Source organism: Balaenoptera borealis (genome assembly GCF_965194805.1).
Source record: "Balaenoptera borealis genome assembly, chromosome: 16".
Lineage (NCBI taxonomy): Eukaryota > Metazoa > Chordata > Mammalia > Artiodactyla > Balaenopteridae > Balaenoptera > Balaenoptera borealis.
In genome coordinates, this window is record NC_138872.1 from 53,545,136 (window position 1) to 53,564,508 (window position 19,373).

The 19,373-nt window shown below is 52.7% G+C and overlaps 1 protein-coding gene across 6 annotated transcripts in view; it reads right to left on the minus strand.

Moving 5' to 3' along the window:
* Positions 1 to 9,014: 9,014 nt before the first annotated feature.
* Positions 9,015 to 19,373, minus strand: part of TFAP4 (transcription factor AP-4) — a 33,671-nt gene continuing 23,312 nt past the window's right edge. For 4 of the 6 annotated variants that reach the window (XM_082360099.1, XM_082360098.1, XM_082360094.1 and 1 more), the window contains exons 2-7: positions 13,201 to 13,366; positions 12,992 to 13,090; positions 12,413 to 12,583; positions 11,669 to 11,809; positions 10,871 to 11,026; positions 9,015 to 10,059 (exon numbers count right to left, since the gene is read on the minus strand). In XM_082360099.1, the coding sequence (XP_082216225.1) occupies positions 9,853 to 10,059; positions 10,871 to 11,026; positions 11,669 to 11,809; positions 12,413 to 12,583; positions 12,992 to 13,090; positions 13,201 to 13,275 (849 nt within the window). In that variant the 5' untranslated portion in view covers positions 13,276 to 13,366 and the 3' untranslated portion in view covers positions 9,015 to 9,852. The remainder of the gene's footprint in view (positions 10,060 to 10,870; positions 11,027 to 11,668; positions 11,810 to 12,412; positions 12,584 to 12,991; positions 13,091 to 13,200; positions 13,367 to 19,373) is intronic. The other 2 variants (XM_082360097.1, XM_082360095.1) reach the window with 1 other exon arrangement.

The window sequence follows — 19,373 nt, forward strand, 5'->3', positions numbered from 1 at the left end:
TTCTCTCCCCTAGCTGCCTGGGGTCACGTGACAGGGGTCACGGGGCGGGGTAGCAGAGAAAACATGGGGCGTCCTTTGGGTCAGGTCTGGGACTCAGGAACCGAGTCTTCCCAGCATCTGCAGTAACTTGAGCTGAAGTCTGGGCAATCAGTGACCTTCACACGCTTCAGTTTTGTGAACTAAGGGCCTATTCGACAGCCACTGACACAGGTTTTAGCCCCTCCCCGAAGGTCAGGAGGGGAGAGCCTCGATGTTTAGTTAAGGAAACCCCGCGACCTGACCTTTGAGGTCGATGGCGAGGAGCTTCCCCTTCCCAGGCCTCTGGAAGAGACAGAATGCTGGCGGGAGGGAAAAAAGGGGAGCGAGGAGGCGCGCTGGATGCTCTGAGTGTGGTCGGTCAGACAGTGGAGGGACGGATCCCTTTCCAGCGGTGCCTCTGCCATGTGCTACTTGATTCACTCTTCCTGAGGGCACGTGATGGCCCCTGAAAGCCAGTTCTAGGAGGGGTAGCACTGGCTGGTCCTGCTGGGAAGGGGGGTCCCTGTGGGGGTGACAGCTGTCTGTGGAGGAAAGGACGAAAGTCAGTTTGGCATCTTTCATGTGCTTTTTAAAATGGCTTTACTGAGGTACAACGGCCACACAGCAAACAGCATATTTAAAGTGTAGAATTCGGTACATTTTGACACACGTACATAACCACCATCAAAATAACGAAGATTCCTCACTCCCGAATTTTCCTCATGTCCCTCCCTCCTACCCCTTCTCAGGCAACCATTGATCTGCTTCCTGTCACTACACGTTTGTTTGCATTTCCTAGATTTTGATATAAATGGAATCTCCCCATATGCGCTCTTTTTATCTGGCTTCTTTCACGTAGCATAATTACGCTGAGATTTTTTCACATTGCAGCGCGTATGGGTAGTTCACTCCTTTTGATCCTGATTCCATGGCCTGGATGGACTACAGTTTGTTATCCATCATCTATTGAGAGACTTCTGGGTGGTTTCCAAGTTTTGGCTATTACCAATAAAGCTGCTATGAACATTCGTGTACAATTCATTATGACATACGCTTTCATTTCTCTTGGGTAAATACCTAGGAGTGGAATGGCTGGTAGGTGTCTGTTTAAATTTTTTCTTTCTTTTATTAATTAATTTTTTAAAATTTTTATTGAAGTATAGTTGATTTACAATATTGTGTTAGTTTCAGGGGTACAGCAAAGTGATTCAGTTACATATATGTATATATTCTTTTTCATATTCTTTTCCATTCTAGGTTATTACAAGATATTTAGTTCCTTGTGCTATACAGCAGGTCCTTGTTGTTTATCTATTTTATATATAGTAATGTGTATATGTTGATCCCAAACTCCTAATTTATCCCTCGCCCCCTTAACTTTTTTTCTAAGATGACTGTACCGTTTTACGTTCCCACCACCACTTCCTCCACATCCTTGCCAGCACTTGGTCAATCTTTCAAATTTTAGTCATCCTTACAGGTGTGTAGTGATATTGCATTGTAGGTTTAATTTGCATTTTCCTAACGACTAATGATATTAAGCATGTTCCCATGTGTATATCTGTCATCCACTTCTCTTTTGTTTTTGTTTTTTTTTGGCCGCACCATGCGGCTTGCGGGTTCCCCAACCAGGGATTGAACCTGGGCTCCCGGCAGTGGAAGCATGGAGTCCTAACCACTGGACCAGGAGGGAATTCCCTGTCATCCACTTCTTCAGTGCATCTTCAATGAAGTGCCTGTTCAAGTCTTTTGCGCATTTTTTACCGGTTGTTTTCTTTTATTGAGTTTTAAAAGTTCTTTACATACGCTGGAGACAAGCTGTTTATCAGAAACATCATTCATAAATAGTTTCTCCAAGTCTGTGGCTTAACTTTTCATTCACATGTGTCTTTCAAATGGCAGAAGTTCTTAATTTTTATCAAGTACAATTGATCAATTTGTTATTTTATGAATTATGCCTTTGGTGTCACACTAAAGAACTCTTTGCCTAACCCAAGGTCACAAAGATTTTTTTCCTGTTTTCTTCTAGAAATGTAATAGTTTCAGGTTTTACATTTAGACCTATAATCCATTTTCTGCTATTTTTTTAATATGTTGCAAGATGTGGACCAAAATTTAGATTTTTACAAATGGATGTCCAGTTGTTCCAGTACAACTGGCCATTTGTTAAAATGGCCACTGAATTGTCTTTGCATCTTTTTTTGAAAATCAGTTGACCATATATGTGTGAATCTATTTCTGGACTACATTCTGTTCCATTGATCTATGTGTCTATCCCCTCACTAATACCTCACTATCTTGATCACTATGGCTTCCTAATAAATCTTGAAAACAGGTAGTGTGAATCCTCCAACTTTGATCTTCTTTTTTAAAGTTGTTTTGACTATTCTCGTCCCTTTCATGCACTTCCACATGAATTTTGGAATCAGCCTGTCAATTGTTTTTCTAAAAGCCTTCTTGGAGTTTAATTGGATTAGGATGAATCTATAGATCAGTTTGAAGAGAACTGATGAGTTATCGATTGCAACGGTTAACTTTATGTGTCAACCTGACAAGGCCATGTCGCCCAGCTGTGTGATCAAACATCAGTCTGAATGTTGCTGTGTGGGTGTTTTTCAGACGTGCTTAACATTTAAATCCACAGCCTCTGGCTCAAGCAGACCATCTTCCCTAATGTGGGTGGGCCTCACCCAATCAGTTGAAGGCCTTAAGAGAAAAGACTGAGGTCCCCCGAGGGGGAAGGAGTTCTGCGTTCAGACTAGACAGCAACTTGGACTCGTGGACTTGCCTGACTCTCCAGCTGCCGCCTCCCCCGTGGATTTCCGACTTTCCGGTCCCCACAACCTCCCTCTGTAAACACATATCCCCTTGGCTATTTCTCGGGAGACCCTGACCGACACACCAACACTGAGTCTTCCAACCCATGTTCACGGCTGGGGGGCTGGGGGGGCTCCCCGTGAGGGAGGAGGCAGCGCTCGGTCACGGGAGAGAAAAGGACGTCCAAGCCAAGGAGGCGCCCGCCCCACCAGGGGCTTCAAGGGACGAGAGGCGGACTTCACCACCTCACAGTGGAGCCCGAGGCTCAGGGCTGAAGGGACTTGTTCAACGTCACCAACTCAGAACGGAGCTGCTGGGCCTGAACCCGGATCTGCCCGACTCACAAACCCGGGGCTTCTCCCATCAATCAAGTGAATGCCATCCTTGGGGGAGGAGAGGAATTAGCAGGGCAGGGAAGAGGGTGGAGGGCTGTGACAGGGGGCGGGGGGTGCAGGACAGAGAGAGGGTCAGAGAAACCACAGGAACCCAAGCCAGGCAGACGGGGAGAGTGAGCCCAGCACTGCTTAAAGGGTTGACTGCATTTGATTTAAACATGCCCTGTTTGAGCTCAAACAGATCCTTGTACAGCCAGCAATGATTCACAACAACCAAAAGGTGAAAAAAAGCCCAGGTGTCCATCAGCAGATGAATGGATAAACAGAATGTGGTCCATCCATACAATGGGATATTATTCAGCCATAAAAAAAAAGAAAATACTACTACATGCTACAACATAGATAAACCTTGAAAATGCTATGCTAAGTGAAACAAAAGTCACAAAAGGACAGTATATTAGTTTGCTAGGGTTGCCATAACAAAATACCACAGATTGGGGACTTAAGCAGAAATTTATTTTCTCATAGTTCTGGAGGCTGTTTAAGTCCAAAATCAAGGTGTCAGCAGATTTCATTTCTTCTGAAGTAGCCCTCACTGAGAGAACCTTCCCATTTACCTCAGAAATTAGAGGCTGTCTACCTTAGAAGGACCCAAATTCATACCCAGTGCAGGAATCCCTCCCCCACAATAGCTCTGACAGAGACCTCTGTTTGAATACCTCCAGTGACAGGGAACTCACTACCAGAGAACACTAACTCTGCTGTTTTGAATACGAGGTGAGGCCCACAACCAGCCACAGTGCTCCAGATCTCCTCCTCACCTGCCACCGCACCTTCCCACAGGAAGCCAGGGACACGCACCACGAGAGTCCCCTAGAGAATGGAGATCGCCTCTCCCCTGATCTCAAACATGCAGCCCCCCACTAACCCTCTGCGCCGTCCACCCCAGACAATTCCTCCTCCCTACAAGGGAACACATTTTCATCAATTCTCTTTCCGAATTTTCAGAGCATCCTCTCTATCTCCCACAGGAGGGGAGGCAACATGAGGCAGACAACGAATCTCTGGAATGTGTACAGCACCGCAGCCTTCTCCAATCACTTTGCCGTCTCCTCTTGAACTTGATCCTGAGGCTGCCACGGAACCTGTGACCTAGGCCCCCTAATTCAGGAAACTCTGCAGCTGTCACTCCTAGCTCCTTTTCAATACCAGGGGTGTGGTGGGGGAAGAGCCAGTTTGGGGAGCTCATTCCTTCCTACAGCTGCCAGATTCAGGGCCCGACCTGCCCCCCAGCCCCCAGTCCTACCCCTCCTCTCAGCCAGCACACGCTCACGTCAATCAACACCAGAAGCTGCAACTCAGCAGGGCAAGAGGAGAGAGGGGACCAAGGCAGGGGATGGCACTAACCTCACCCCTAGCGCAGGACCTGCAGGGCAAGGGAGGCACACAGAACTCCAGAGAGAGGGAAAAAGACAAATGCCACAAGGATGGTAGCATCCAGGAAAGCACAGAGAGGCAACTGGATAAAGAAGGGCCCATGGGATGGGCTCGGGTGGGATAGGGGAGAGCCAGAGACTACAAAGTCTGAGGCTAAGGACAGCGTGGCCAGCCAGCTCCAAGAGGTGGCTGGAGGATTTGCATGTGCTTTATGTACTGGTCTGAGGACAGTTAACCAACCGCTAAGGTGGCCAAGGTCACAGGAAGCCCCTCCCCCCCCACCCCTTTCCACTAGACAACCCTTCAAACATCTCACAGAGCTGGTGCGAATGCCCTGCTGCCAGGGACGCCCCGAAATCAGGGCAACAAGCAGCATTTATTTATCATAACCCACCCTGTGCCAGGAAAGCATAAAGATGGCTCCCAAATATCCATAAAGTACACCAAGAAAGCAATAATTGGACGTAACAAGAGATGAAAACCACACAAAGGCAGGCACACAAAATGGAGCCATTTGTAAGGCTGATACAAAAGCAAACGGCACTACATACGTAAGTCCTCCCATGTGTGTAACTTGATCACTTGCCAATTCACAGTGTCCTTAAAATAAGAACAAGCCAACTGTTCGGGAGAAGTGAAATTATTTCTGCTGCTGAGTCTCAACAGGAATTTCTTCTGAGGATCTTCACAAAGAGGACACGGTGTAATGTAATGATCCTTGAGATCAGAGCAGACATACATTTCCCATGAGATTTAATCCCTAACAAAAACCTTAAAATAGGGTGGGGGAGGCCACCAGGAACCAAGAATGCCTAGCCCCCTCCCAAAGAAACCATCACCAAAGAGAGTCACATGCTTAGAATGTCCCTCCACGGCCACACTGGTGGCAGAATCAATAGCCTAGCACAATCTATTTGGGGGACAACATCTACTAAAATATACTCATAATAGCCATTAAGTTGGAAGCAACCTAAATATCCATTGTTAGGTGACTGGCTAAACAAATTTGTGGTATGTTCATACAATGCAATATTCTTAGCAATAAAAATGAACAAACTGCTAATATACACAAAACCATACATGAATCTCAAAAAATATTAAGAGAAGCCAGACAAAAAGAGTATATATACTGTATGATTTGTATGAAGATCTAAAATAAGCAAAACTAGGGAGTTCCCTGGTGGTCTAGTGGTTATTAGGCTTCAGCACTTTCACTGCTGTGTCCTGGAGTTCAATCCTTGGTCAGGGAACTGAGATCCTGCAAGCTGTGTGGCACGACCAAAATTTAAAAATAAATTAATTAATTAAATAGACAAAACTAATCTATAGTGATAGAAATTAAAACTGTGGGGAATTCTCTGATGATCCAGTGGTTAGGACTCTGCGCTTTCACTGCAGAGGGTGCAGGTTCCATCCCTTGTCAGGAAACTAAGATCCGGAATGCCACGCTGTGTGGCCAAAAATAAATAAATAAATAAAACTGTGGTGAGATTCCACTCTACACCTACCGAATTTGTTGAAAAAAAAAAAACTGAAAAATATAATGATCTGACAATATCAAGTGCTGATGAGGTTGCACAGCAACTCCAATTCTCAAACATTGCTGCTGCAAAATGGTACAGAGCAACTGTACACACACATACATAAGTGAGAGCACGTAAACTGTAAAATCTGAATAAGCCCTGCGGTGGGCACTAACGGCGATCACCTGGTTTCCATGTCATACATTAGGCAAACAAGACGCTAGCACTGGGAGAGGCGGGGTGAAGGGTGCAGGGGGCCTCCCTGTACATTTCTATACTTCCAAATATTAAGTTTTAAGAAGCAAACCACTTGAGGGCTTGGTGGGGTGCCGGCTACACGGGTGTATATTCAATTTGTGAAAATTCACGGAGCTAAACACTTCAGTTATGAGCCCTCTTCTGAGTGTACTTTATACGGTACTTCAATAAAAAGGCTTTTAAGACAGGTTTTGTTGAACTTTGCATTGACCGTGGCTCTCCTAGACCCCTTCCCATCACAAAAAATGAAGTCCAAGCTTCTTAGCGTGGCTTGGAAGTCCTCTACGATCCGGTTCCCACATGGTCTCCACTTCTTCCTCCTCCCAGGCCAGTGTCCGCACTGCCCGTAGGATACCGTGCCCTTTCCGACCCCCTGGACTGGCTCCCACGTTCCCCTGACGCCCGGACCCGCGGCCGTACCCACGGAGGTGTAGCCAGAGCAAGATACACACAGGGCTCCCAGACTCGGCAGGAAGAAAAGAATGAGATACTTCGTGGGTAGTTTCTTGCATTCATCACCTGCGTGGAAATGGCAACGTTTCAGACACTGCGGGTTAAAAGGAAACGTGCTGTTAAAATTAATGTCTCTTGTTCCTTTCTGACCGCGGCCTCTAGACCGTCGTAAGTCACGTGTGCAACGCGCCGGACTTCCGCCGGGCAGCGCAGGCGCCACCACCCGTGGCCGCGTCCTCGGAGCCCGCGGGTACAAGGAAAAGCCGGCGAGCGCCTCCACGCGGAAGACACGCAAGAACCGCGGGTTCGCGGCGTTTGCGTGCGGAGCGTGCGTGAGAGCGCGCGGGGCGGGGCCGAGCCTGGGCCAGAGGAGCTTGCAGTCGGGAGCGCGCGAGATGGCCTGAGGCACCAAGGAGCATGCGCACCGAGGGGCGGGGCGGAGCGAGTCAGGGAAGAGGCGGGACGGAGGCCGCGCCCCTGATTCTCGCCGCCTGCTGGTGAGACCGCCTACGGCCGCTGGGCGCGCCACGACAGGTCTGGGCTTGGGGTATTCCCCTGGCCCCGCCCCTGAGCCGCGCCTCTGGCCTATAGGAACTGCGTAGTTCCACAGACACCGGAAGGAGGCGGAGCCTCCGCCTTGCTGGGCCAGACATCCCGGTTCCATAGCGCCCTCTATTGACCCTCTCAGGAGCTGCCTGGAACCCGTCGGACGCGCCTTGCACCTGGCCAAAAGGGGTCGCTCTGCTGGCCTTGGGGAGAGGCGTCCCCGCCCAGATCCTAGCGAAGAGGGTTCCCTCAAACACGCATTTATGTAAATATATCTAAATATATCCCAAAAGAGAAAACTACAGTAATAATGCTAAGTGAAAGAAGCCAGACTCAAAAAGCTAAATATGTAATGTCATATACTGTAAATGAATATATTTATAGTATATGACATTTTGAAAAAGGCAAAACTATAGGAACCATAGGAATAGATTGGTCGGTGGTTGCCAGGGGCTGGGTGGACCACAAAGGGACATAGGGGAACACAAGGATGAAGAAACTATATCTTGATTATGGTGATGGTTACACATTTGTCAAAACTCCCACAAGCAAAAACTAAAAAGTGAATTTTTACCGAAGTTAAATTACACTTTAATTTCTTTAAACACTAAAAAACAAAAAGCAGATTGGTGGTTATCAGGGGCTCAGAGAAGGGAGGAATGGGGAGAGACTGATTAATGGATAAGGGGTTCATTTTGGAATGAGAAATGTTTTGGAACTAGATAGAGGTGATGGTTGCACAGCATAGTAATGTAGTAAATGCTACTGAATTGTTCCCTTCTAAATGCTTAATTTTAAGTTATGTGAATTTCACTTTAAAAAAAGTATTAAAAGTTCTAAGAAAAAAGAAAAAATGCAGGCTCCTGCCTGCCTTTCTATTCAACAAATTCCTGTCTGGAGGCATTCATTGTGGGGTGAGATGTGAATCAGCTATTCTTCCTCTCTGGCCTCAGTCCCCATGTACCTGTCATGTACCTGAGGAAAAGCAGGTCAAGAGGGACACATTATAAAGCAATCTCTGGTCATGGAGGATGAAGGAATTTAAAGGACCACCCCCTTACCAATTAAGATGTAATGTCCTTGTGCCATTATGATTCTCAACTTTCAGAAGAGAAAACTGAGTCTCGAAGATCAAGTGGTTTGCCGAAGGTGGATCTGATCACCAGCAGACCAACCCCAGGACCTGAGCTCTTAAACACCGCACCATAAGGGAGTGCTCACTTCTCTTCTGTAGATGAGGATACTGAAGTTCCAAGAGGTTACACGAGCTGAGGAAGTTGCAAAGCCTAGGGATCAATCAGGACCACTGAGCATCTTGTGTCCTTTCTCTAGGAGACAGGAACCTATGGCTTGGTTGTTCATTCTCTCCTTGCCTCCCACCAAGGAGGAGTTGGGAGCCACTCACCTCACCCCCAACACCATCTCCCATCTTTGCAGAATCCCCAGAGTAAACCCAGGGAATCTAAGGATGCCAATTTCTCATCATAACACCACACATAAGTTGGGGGAGTCATCACGCTCACCCACATCCAATCCCCTCCAGTGTGCCCAGAGAACACCCCCTACGCTACCCCAGGAAGCCTTCGCCAGCTCCTCATGACAGCACACATCCAGGAGACACAGAATCTAAAAAACAAAGTACAAACTTTATTTTGTTTCTTTATAAAGGCACAGTGGCCTCTTGGTTTTTTCCCCCCACTTTCTTAACAAAATATAATAGCTTCTCCTTGAACACAAAGACCTCAAAATTGTAAAAAAAAAAAAACAAAAACAAAAAAACAAAACTAAAACCAAAAAAGAACCAACAACAAACAAAACAAAAAGAGAAAGACAAAGACTTTTTTGGGGTGTAAGATGGGAAACCTGGAGGGAGAGGTGGGGGCCGGACAGTGGTGGAGAGTGGCGATTCCTAGTGCTGAGACAGGGAGGGGAGGGAAGAAGGGCAGCAGCAAACCCCAACCGAGAAGCAACGGAGACCCCCGGACCCCGAGAGCCCCGACCCAGCCAGACCCCCAACCCATGTAAGTGCTTAAAGAAGAAAGAACACCAAAAAGAGGAGGGAAGGGGGAATTAAAAACTGACGGTCGTAGGGCTGGCTCTGGGGAGGGCAGAAATACCTTGGGGTTTTGTTTGATTTTCCCTGTTCTTAAAAACATGTTTCAATGAAAAAATGCTTTTTGGCAGAGAGAGGCCAGGCACCTCCGTGTCCGCTTCCCCAGCCTCCGGGGCCGAGGCCCAGCCCCAGGTGTCCCGGTGCTGCCACGCGCTCCTGCCGCCCCAGCCCCGGACCTCGGGTTGGGTGGCTTCACTCAAAGGTCGATTTACAGTATTGAAAAAGAGGTCATAAAAGAGACCCAAATGATGCCGTAATTTTGTAAAAATTCCTCACTCGTTCACCCTCATCTCTCCCAGTTGCTGCCCCGCCCCCTCCAGCCCCCAGAAGGGAGAGGAGGGCTGGGGGGTGGTCAGGGAAGCCCCCCGTTCCCCACTGGCTCCTCCCGGCTCTGGTCCATGGCGTCGCTGTCCGAGGCCTCCGAATCGGAGGCGGTGTCGGAGGCGTGGGCCTCGGGGCAGCTGCGGACCGGCTTCACGATGACGGCTCGACGCTGCTCCTCCTCCTGTTCCTGCCTTTCCTGGGTGCCCTCGATGTGCTGGATCGCCTGGGGGAGAGGCTGCCATGAGGATGGCAGGGCCATGTGGACAGCCACCATCTCCCCCACCACCCACACCCCCCCCCCCAAGAAAGGTCCAGAAGTAAGCCTGGCAAAGCAGGGGCAGCCTGCCAGAGTCAGGGGAAACAAACTTCAGAAGCCCTCTGCTGAGCTGAAAATGACTTGGAGGGGAGACAGTGCCCAGCTGCGTGAAGTCACAAGCGTCTTACGCTCATTTATATATTTCAAAGTCTGCTTGTTGGCTTATGGAAGGCCTCTGTTATAAATTTTATTATTCAATTTGTCGGGTTTACGTGCAACTCAAGTTCTGGGGGGTTGATGGCCTTTTTTCTGTTTGGGCGTTTTGGGTTAATTGTTTCTTTCTTTGCAATGTTGTTGGGCCTCCCAAGAGGTCTCTGCCCCAGGCTGGGCACAATAGTGACTTCAGGTCGACCTTCAGAGCTGACAGTGAAGCCAGGCTTCACTGTCACCCAACCGGTCACTGCCACCTCCACCCCCCATCCCAGGTCCTGGACCAACCCAAGAGCTGGATGCAGGAACGCTGAAAGCAGCGGGCTCCGGGAATAAAGGACCCCCCTCAGCAAATGCCACGTGGAGAGAAAGAATGGGGTCTTCTGGGCCATCCGGTCCCCCCTCTCTGCCCCTCACCCCAGATGCAGAGATGGAGACCCATCTGGCTTCCAGACTTCCTCCCCACAAAGCTCAAGCTCTGTCCCAATCCCCTCCAGTCACCCACTTTCTAATCTCCCCACAAAGGGCCCATTCCCAGAGGACGACCCCCCATGCGTTGCCCCCTCCCCAAGCCAGGTACCTGCACAATGGTGTCCAGATTTTGCCGGGATGTTGAAACAGAGTTGATGACCGAGGAGGGGCCCATGGTGACGACATTGATGTGGTGGGAGGGAGGGGGTGCTGGCGCCGGCACGATCACCGTGGGGTGGTGGGTAGGGGCCGGAGTGGGCAGGAGCTGCAAGACAGAGGCCCTCAGTCTTTCTGCGAAGTTTCTGGGAGCTGCCCCTTCCCTTCTGTCCGCCACAGAGGGTATGGGACGGCCCTCCAAAACCATCTCCCTCTGCCCACTGCCTGGAGAGCCTCCACCGATCACCCCAGCCCATCGGCCTCCTTCACTCGCTGGGGGCTGTCCAGTTTGTGACCCCTCCCACCCCTCTTATTTTAAGAATGAAGAAAAGGTGGCCTGGAGAGGGGCTTTAGGCTGTCTAAGACTGCATGGCCCTTCCCTCTCCAGAGCCAAGCCAGCACTTCACATCTAACAAATACAGTGATGGTCGGGAGTTCAGACTGAATTTAGATGGCCAAGGTTCAAATCCTTGCCCCAAACTGCTGAGGATCTTGGGTGTGTTACTGAACTTTTCTGTGCCTCCAGTTCCTTGTCAGTAAACAGGAGTAAAAACAGCTCAGGCCTCAAAGGGCTACAACAAGGATTCAATGTAATAATGTATGCAAGACACCTGGAAGCCAGGAACATCTGCATTACCATGATTTAGGCCCGGGGTCCACCCTGCTAGACACCCAGAGGCACCAACGTTGAGTCTGAGAGCCCTGGCCCCGGCCCAGGCCCAAACTGCCCCTCCAGGCACCTCCTGCTCACCTGGGTCCGCAGGTGTTGCTGTTCCCGCTCCAGCTTCTCCTGGTGCAGCAGCCGCACCTGCTCCTGCTGCTGTTGCAGCTGCACCTGCTGTGCGATCACCTTGAGCTTTTCCGGGTACATGTGGGCCTCCAGCGAGCGCACCTGTAGGTGGAACGGCAGGCTCAGGGGTAGGGCCCGGGCCACACCCTGGCGCCTCCCCCAGCTCGGGGCCCACAGACTGCTGAGGTCGGCCTCCCTGCCACCCTCGGGGTGGAGACCAAAGTCCTGACCGTAGCCAGCCAGGCCCGCCCTGACTCTGCTCCCCTCCCGTGCAGCCCCCCTCATGCCATGCTCCCTCCCTGCCTGCCTCCAGCCCCAGGCCTTTGCCCATGCTGTTCTCTTTGCCTGGAGCACCCTTCTCCCCTCTCTGCCTGGTCAGCGGTGAGACTCACCCTCCCACCCTCGGCTCAGGTCACTTCCACAGAGAAGCTATGGGGTGGCCCATCTGGAACCAGCCCAGGTCCCCCTCCTGATGCCCACCCATCCGGTGTGGCCTTTATCACAGCTGCATGATTACGATGTGAGAGCCTTTGACTCATCTCTCCCCAGGCAGACAGTGACCCCCAAGGACTGGGACCTCTCTGCTTTGCTCCCCACTGGACACCCCTCTCCTAGGCCTGGCACAAAGCATGAGCTCCCGTAAGTAACAGGAGGAAAGGAAGAGAGCTGGACAGCATCCCCCGCCTGCCAGCCCACCCGCCTCACCTGCTCCTCCAGCATCATGCGCACCGAGCGCTCCTTGTCCAGCTGCTGCCGCAGCTCGATCATCTCCCGCCGCAGGTCCTCCGCCTTCTCGTCCTCCCAGATGTCTGGCGAGCCGATGCCCTCGTCCTTGTCCTCTGCCCGCCGCCGCTTGGGGGATGAGCCACTCAGCTCCTGAGGACCCCAAGGGGTCGGTGAGTGTGCTGTGACACTGCATACACCACAACCACCACCACCACCACCGGGAGTGGGGGTGGGGAGCTCCATCGCAGCCCCCCAAAGCTGTCAAACCCAGGTGCACCGGCACTGGGGAGCCCCAGTGTGCAAATCCACCAGACAGCCAAGGCTGGGAAAGGAGGCAGAATGGACTTGCTTCCCAAAAGTCACCCAGTTCCTTCCAGAGCCCACTCCACTGCACTTGACCCTGGCTAAATCAGGGCCTGGGCAGGAAGGCAAGTGCCAGAAGTAGGCAGGTCAGTGGGGAAGAAAGGACCCACAGCCACATCACAGTCCCAAGCCAGTGGTTGGGCCCGGACACGCCCATGCCAGTGAGAGGGAGCCAGGAGGAGGGCAGGGCGCTACCTGGATAAAGCGCTTGAGCTGTGTGTTCTGCTGCAGGAGCCTGGTCTTCTCCTGCTCCAGGGAGAAGATGTATTCCGCCGTCTGCTGGAGAATGGCTGCCTGAGGGCAGGAGGGACAGACAAATCAGGGACCCTGGCTGACAGTGTTTTCCGAATCTCCCTGCTCCAGCCCACCACCTCCTCCAAGAAGTCCTCCCGGCGCTTGCCCACCTTGCTGAGTTTCTCTCCATCTGTGTGGGGGATGAGGGTCTTGAGGGACTGGAAGCCCGCGTTGATGCTCTGCATGCGCCTCCGCTCGTTGCTGTTAGCAATCTCCCGCCGAATCCGCCGCTCCTGGTCCCGCTGAGTCTCAGGGGTCAATGGAATGTTGGCAAGGCTGCGGGGAGGACAGGGACAGACTCAGGCTGGGCGCCCTCCATGCCCTGCCCCCAGTGGCCCCTGTCTTTACAATTCATCTCCAGAGGGGCCTAAGTGTAACAGGCATCCCTCCCACTACAGAAGATACCAGCTCTGTCTGATGCTTACACCCCCAGTAGATCAGGGGGCTGATGGAGTAGCGTGCTCTGGGATGCCTGGGTGTCAAAATAAGCGTGCAGACATCAGGTCCCAAGCCCAGTGTCTGGCCAGCATGTCTGAGTGGGGCCCAGAAACCCACATGGCTAAGAATCCCTGTGATTCTGATGCAGGTGGCCTCAGGTGATAATCAGAGACACCTGCTCTTGGGACACCTCTGAGCTCCTTGCTATGCACCTGGACCCCCTCCTTCAAGGTCGCAGGCTTGAGGACTGAGGGAGATGTCCCTCCTCCCTTCCCATCCCCACAGCCACAAGCTACTACATAAGCCCCCAGCCCGGCCCCAGACCCTGGGCTAAGGCTTCAAAGACAAGACAGGTACCACTCACTCCAGGAAGAGGACCCGGCCAACCTCCCCTGGGGACAGTTCTCCCTGAAGCCCACCCATCCCAAAAGGCAGGCCCACCCTGTGCCAGAGAATCGAGGCTCCCAGCATGCAGTAGGCGATGTTATTGCATATTATGTGATTGCATCTTGCAGGAGCGGCAGCCAGTGGGGTGAGAGAGAAGGCAGCAAGCGGTAGGGGGCGAGGCTGCCGGCCGAGAGGCATTGGCAGGAGGCAGAGACGGCAGCAGGGCCTGTGGGCCCAACGCCACTGCTCCCGAGAGGTGGGCCTGTGTGTGGCCTGGAGGAGGCATGCTCCCCTTCCAGGCCCTCTCCTGCAACTCCCCCGCCCCTGGACTGATGGCTTCCAGATGCTGGGCTCCCAGAAGAGGCCACCGGCCCCACCCAAAGCCACAGCCCTGGCTTCTTCCTGAGGGGCCCTCCTGGGGTGACCTGGTCCAGGCCTGGGCCAAGAGAGCTCACACCTCTGGGTCTAGGAGAATGGGGAAAGGATTCTGGGCAGCCTTATTCCATTGGTGGGGGAGGCTGGGCTCAAAGAGGTAGGTGCCCAGGCCCCCATGCCCATCCCTAGGCAAAAAGGAGTTTGCTTGGAAACGTAGGAGGGGAGCACATCTGCAACAGCTAGAGACAACCGAGGCCTTGCTGGCGTGCCAGCCTGCCCCACCTGTCCCCCTTCAGCTCCCTGAGGGACCCTAAACTCGCTCTTGCCCCCTCCTGGGTCTCTGCCTCCTCTCCCCACAGAGAGGGCGGTCAGCTGGGGGTGGGCTGGGAGCAGGCTCCACACCAGCCGCTGCTGGGGGTCTGAAGCCCTGTCCTGCACCAGCACCCCCAGCGTCTCCCTGGGACCCTCCCCAAGATACAGTTCCCTCACAGCACTGGAAAGGGGGCCCACGACCCCCATTTACAAATGAGACTTAGGGCTCAGAGTGGGAGGGACACAGTTTTAGGGTCAGACAGCTGGGCATCTGGCTCCCCCACTTCTGGGCCAGGGGCACCTCCCTTCTGTCAAGTTTCCCTGCCCCTACAGTGGGGGTGATGGTGAAAAGGGGAGGATGCCGGTCAGAGACCTGATAAGCAGTGGCTTGCCCACCCCTTTGCAGGCGGGGGGGAGGAGGGGGCGTGGATCAGAACTGAGTCCAGGCTCCTGGGTCTGGCAGTGCCCTCCAGACCCTCTGCGGCAGGTGGATTAAAGACATGGGGAGGGGGGGCTTCCCTCGTGGTCCAGTGGTTGAGACTCTGCACTTCCACTGCATGGGGCACGGGTTTGATCCCTGGTCGGGGAACTAGGATCCCACATGCCACACAGCGCAGTCAAAAAAAAAACAAACAAACTGTAAAGACACGGGGAGAAATATCCCTAGGAAGCCAAGCCACTGAGTGACTGAGACCTGTCTGGGAGCTTCCCCATCCCTGCCCCAGAGAGATACAGGGAGAGACCGCCCCCCCCACCACTCACCCCACCCCTGGGCGCTCCCTGGTGATGCCCACAGGCCAGAGCTGACCAGAGTGGTAAGGGGTCAGAAAGGAGCCCCACCTCCAGCCCTGGGTCACCCTGAGTGCTGGCCCTTCCAGAAGGCCCACCTGGAGACACTAGCAACAGAGTTACTGTTTTAACCTGGCGGTCTCGTGGTTAGGACTTGGCGCTTTCACTTCGTGCGCTGGGGTTCAATCCCTGGTTGGGGAACTAAGATCCTACAAGCCGAGGGACATGGCCAAAAAAATAAAATAAAATAAAATATGAAGTCTTGAGTTCTTAATGTAATGTGCTAAGGACTCACTTTGCTGGAATTTTCTCACTGAACCATCTCAATCTTCCTCTGAGTTAAGCGGCCTTATGGCATGAGGACACTGACGCTTGGGAAGGGAACAGCTACAGTAAGTGCTGGGGCTGGGACTTGAGCCCTGATCCCAGAGCCCTGCTCTTACCCACAGGGCAGAGTGGGCTCTGCACCACCCCTCAGAGCCGGACACCCCGACAGACAGGTGACAGTCACCCCTGTAGAAAGGACTGAGCACGGGTGTGCACTGCCATCAGGTTAGCTCTTACTATCACTCACAGGACTTTTTATATTTTTCCCTGTGTGACTCCCATGGACACCCAGTTGGGTGGCTGCGTTGCAATAAGGAATCTAGGGTTCTGGGAGGGGAAGTGACATGTCCAAGGTCAGGCAGCCACACCAGGGCACCACAGGCACCTGCAGGAGCCAAAACGAATGCTCTCCTCCCCCACCCAGGTGTGGCACCCTCTACTGAGGGCTCACACATAGCCCTGCTTACCAGAGCCCTGTGTGTGGCCTCAAGAGGCAGCGCCCTGGCCCTCCTGACAAATGGTGGGACAGGACGAGGCCCAGAAGTGAAGTGACTTGCCCAAGATCACACCATGACAGCGGGCATAGCAGGGTACAGCTGCAACGCACCTCCTGCACTTCCCAGCCCCCAAGTCCCACCAACTCCCCAGGCTGAAGCCAGAACTCAACACCCACTGCCCCCTACCACTGCCGCAGCCCCACCAGCCAGCTCATCTGCCCATGAAACCTCAGCCCAGGGAAGCCAACGTTCAGCCCCTCCCTTCTCCCCAGGATGCCCACGAGCTGGGGAGACACCAAAGGAGACCACAGGACCCCAGGCCTGAAGGCCCCAGCCCAGAAGTTCCCAGAAGGAAGGGGCCTGGCGTCCAGGCAGGGAGAAAGGGCCTGCTCATCCTGGCTCTTCCGAATGTTCTATCTTGTCCCCTTTACCACCAAGTCCATCAGCCCAGGCTCCTGGTTCAGGAACAAGCTGCTGGTTAACCTAGTACAGACTTAAGTCCCAGAAAACAGACTTCACCCCAAAGCCACAGTTCCTCATAGGGACTTAGGCTGCCACCAAGACCAACTCACCTAAATAGCCCTGGAAGTTTCTTTAATAGAATGCAGACTAACCAGGGGTTCTGACGAGTGGAATCATGACCATCCAGGGGTTCCTATACAGGATGGCTAATTAGCATTTCCAGCTGCTACTCTGCTAGATAAAGTGGATTTTTCTGCAAATGCCTGAAAGTTTCTTACATTTCTTTCTGAGTTTTGCAGAAGTAAACATGATTTACAGTAATTGTAAGGTCCTCCACCTCCTTCACATCAACTTCAGACCCCCCCCAGGTGAGCAGTGAGGCCTGGTCCACAGATGCTCTCTCTTACTTGTCTCCCTCCCTGAGAGCCTCAGCCAGCCAGTCTCCTGGGGCTGGGCAGCCAATGGCCAAGGAACTGTTTGCGTACCAGCCTCCAGTGCCAAGACCAGAGCTGCCACCCCCCTCTACCAGGGTGCCCCCAAGACAGCCCCCCCCCCCGGAATAATGCCCACATCCCAACCAGAGGCTCAAGGGCAGGAAGCCGACTCTTCAATTCTAGATCCGGATCTGTACCTGTCCCTCCTGCCTAGCCCAAGGGCAAACTGGTATCCCCTAATCCCCACACCCCCCTGCCCGGCTCCAGCCTCAAATTAGCCACTGAGAACTCTCATTTCACACTGCCCCAAAGTCACTCACACACCCACCACTCAATGTCTACACAGTCAGAGGTGGGAAAGCCCACGCAGGGTTTCTCTCATACCCCAAAAGGAGGACAGGAGGAAGACGACCCTCTCATCAAGGATGCCCAAGGCCCCCATCCTTCTCTCTGCTGCAGGTACTGGAGCAGCCCGGGGCCCTCGCCCATCCCCACTGCTTCTATCCATACACCCTGCCCTCAGTCCCAGAACAAACCACGTCCAGGTTGTTCCCATCAGAAACACCCCCTCCCCACAGCTTCTCCAGCCCCTCAGAGGGAGCCCTGCACTGGGTTCAAGTGGAAACTCCAGCCCTGCCACTTACTAGCTGTGGAACCCCAAGCTTAGCCACTTCGTCTCTCAAAGCCTCAGTTTCCCCATCTATAAAACAGGGGAATACGGCCTCACTTCATAGGGTCGTGGTGAAGTTTAAAAGAGATGGAGGAAAAAAAAAAAAGGGAGACAGATTGAGGATAACAGGATGCCTTGTTTTTTCAGAGTTTGTACCCAGGATCCCAGGAGAACCCATGGCTCTAAGGAAACTGACTTGTCCTGTAGCACCATGAGACTTCTAGCTCTTAGAACAGGAGCAAGTTCTTGTTTATTGTGGTGTCCTCAATCCCAGCACAAAGTAGGTGCCTCGTAAATACCAGATCAGGGACCCAACACACTCCAAAGTCCCTAATTGTTCTCTAATTCCTTCTGAGGGGAGCTGGTCTCTTTCCCCCCTATGGTCGGCAGTAGGTAAACTCTTTAAGACCACCGTGCTCCTGCTTCTAAGAATCTGAGTGCCACTTAATAGCTACCAGGCACTTTCCACACACGTAGCCAAACTTCACAGGTGCTCCATTTTACGGAGGCTGAGAGCAGTTAGGCAACATGTCCAAAACCACACAGCTTATGTGCGTGCCGCTGTACGGTACCGTCCCCTCTGGGAGACTGAGGAGAGAAGCAGGGAGCTCTGCTAGTCACTGAGGGATGGAGCAAAGTCCACCAGCCTGAGAAGCGAGTATATCCAGCCAGAAGGCCCCGCCCAACCCACACTCAATCCTACCTCACCCGGCAGCTCCTCCTGAAAATGAAAAATCCCAGAGGCCCCAAATCCACACCCAGTGCATGGGCTGACAACTGTCTCACAGCTGGACAAGCTGAGTAGTCCCCGTGCCCAACCCTGGGGCACTTGGTCCCTAAGGGACTGCTGGACTCCTCTGAAGGGGGGCTTGGAAGAGGAACAGGTCAAGCCGGAGTCCTAGGGGGCCCAGAGAGGACACAGCCAAGGCCCAGGCCTGGCAGCCAGAGGGTCCTATGGTACCAAGCCTGCCTGGGATCAGGCCCAGAATGTCCACTCCAGCATCTGGGGCAGCTCAACCCACCTCCTCACTGCCCAGGCCCCCTCTGTGCAATCAGCAGCTCAGGGTAAGAGCAGGGCTCTGGGATCAGAGTTCAAGTCCCAGCCCCACCACTTGCCCTACCTGTTCCTTCCCAAACCTATCCTCCGCCCACACAGAAATCATAAAGCCACTTTACTCAGAGGAAGATTGTGACAATTCAGTGAGAAAAATCTCACAAAACGAATCCCTACAATGCATTATGTGCTCCAGAATTTTTTTTTTTTTTTTTCTTTTCACTTATTACAGCTAAGCCCTCCAGGTGATCCTTAGGGAAGGGCCAACACTCAGGGTGGTGCTGCTGACTGCCCACCACCTTGAACTTAAGAGTAGTTAAGGGACTTCCCTGGTGGCGCAGTGGTTAAGAAAGAATCCGCTTGCTAATGCAGGGGACACGGGTTCGAGCCTTGGTCCGGGAAGATCCCACATGCCACGGAACAACTAAGCCCGTGCGCCACAACTACTGAGCTTGCGCTCTAGAGCCTGCAAGCCACAACTACTGAGCCCTCGTGCCACAACTACTGAAGCCCGCGTGCCTAGAGCCCGTGCTCCGCA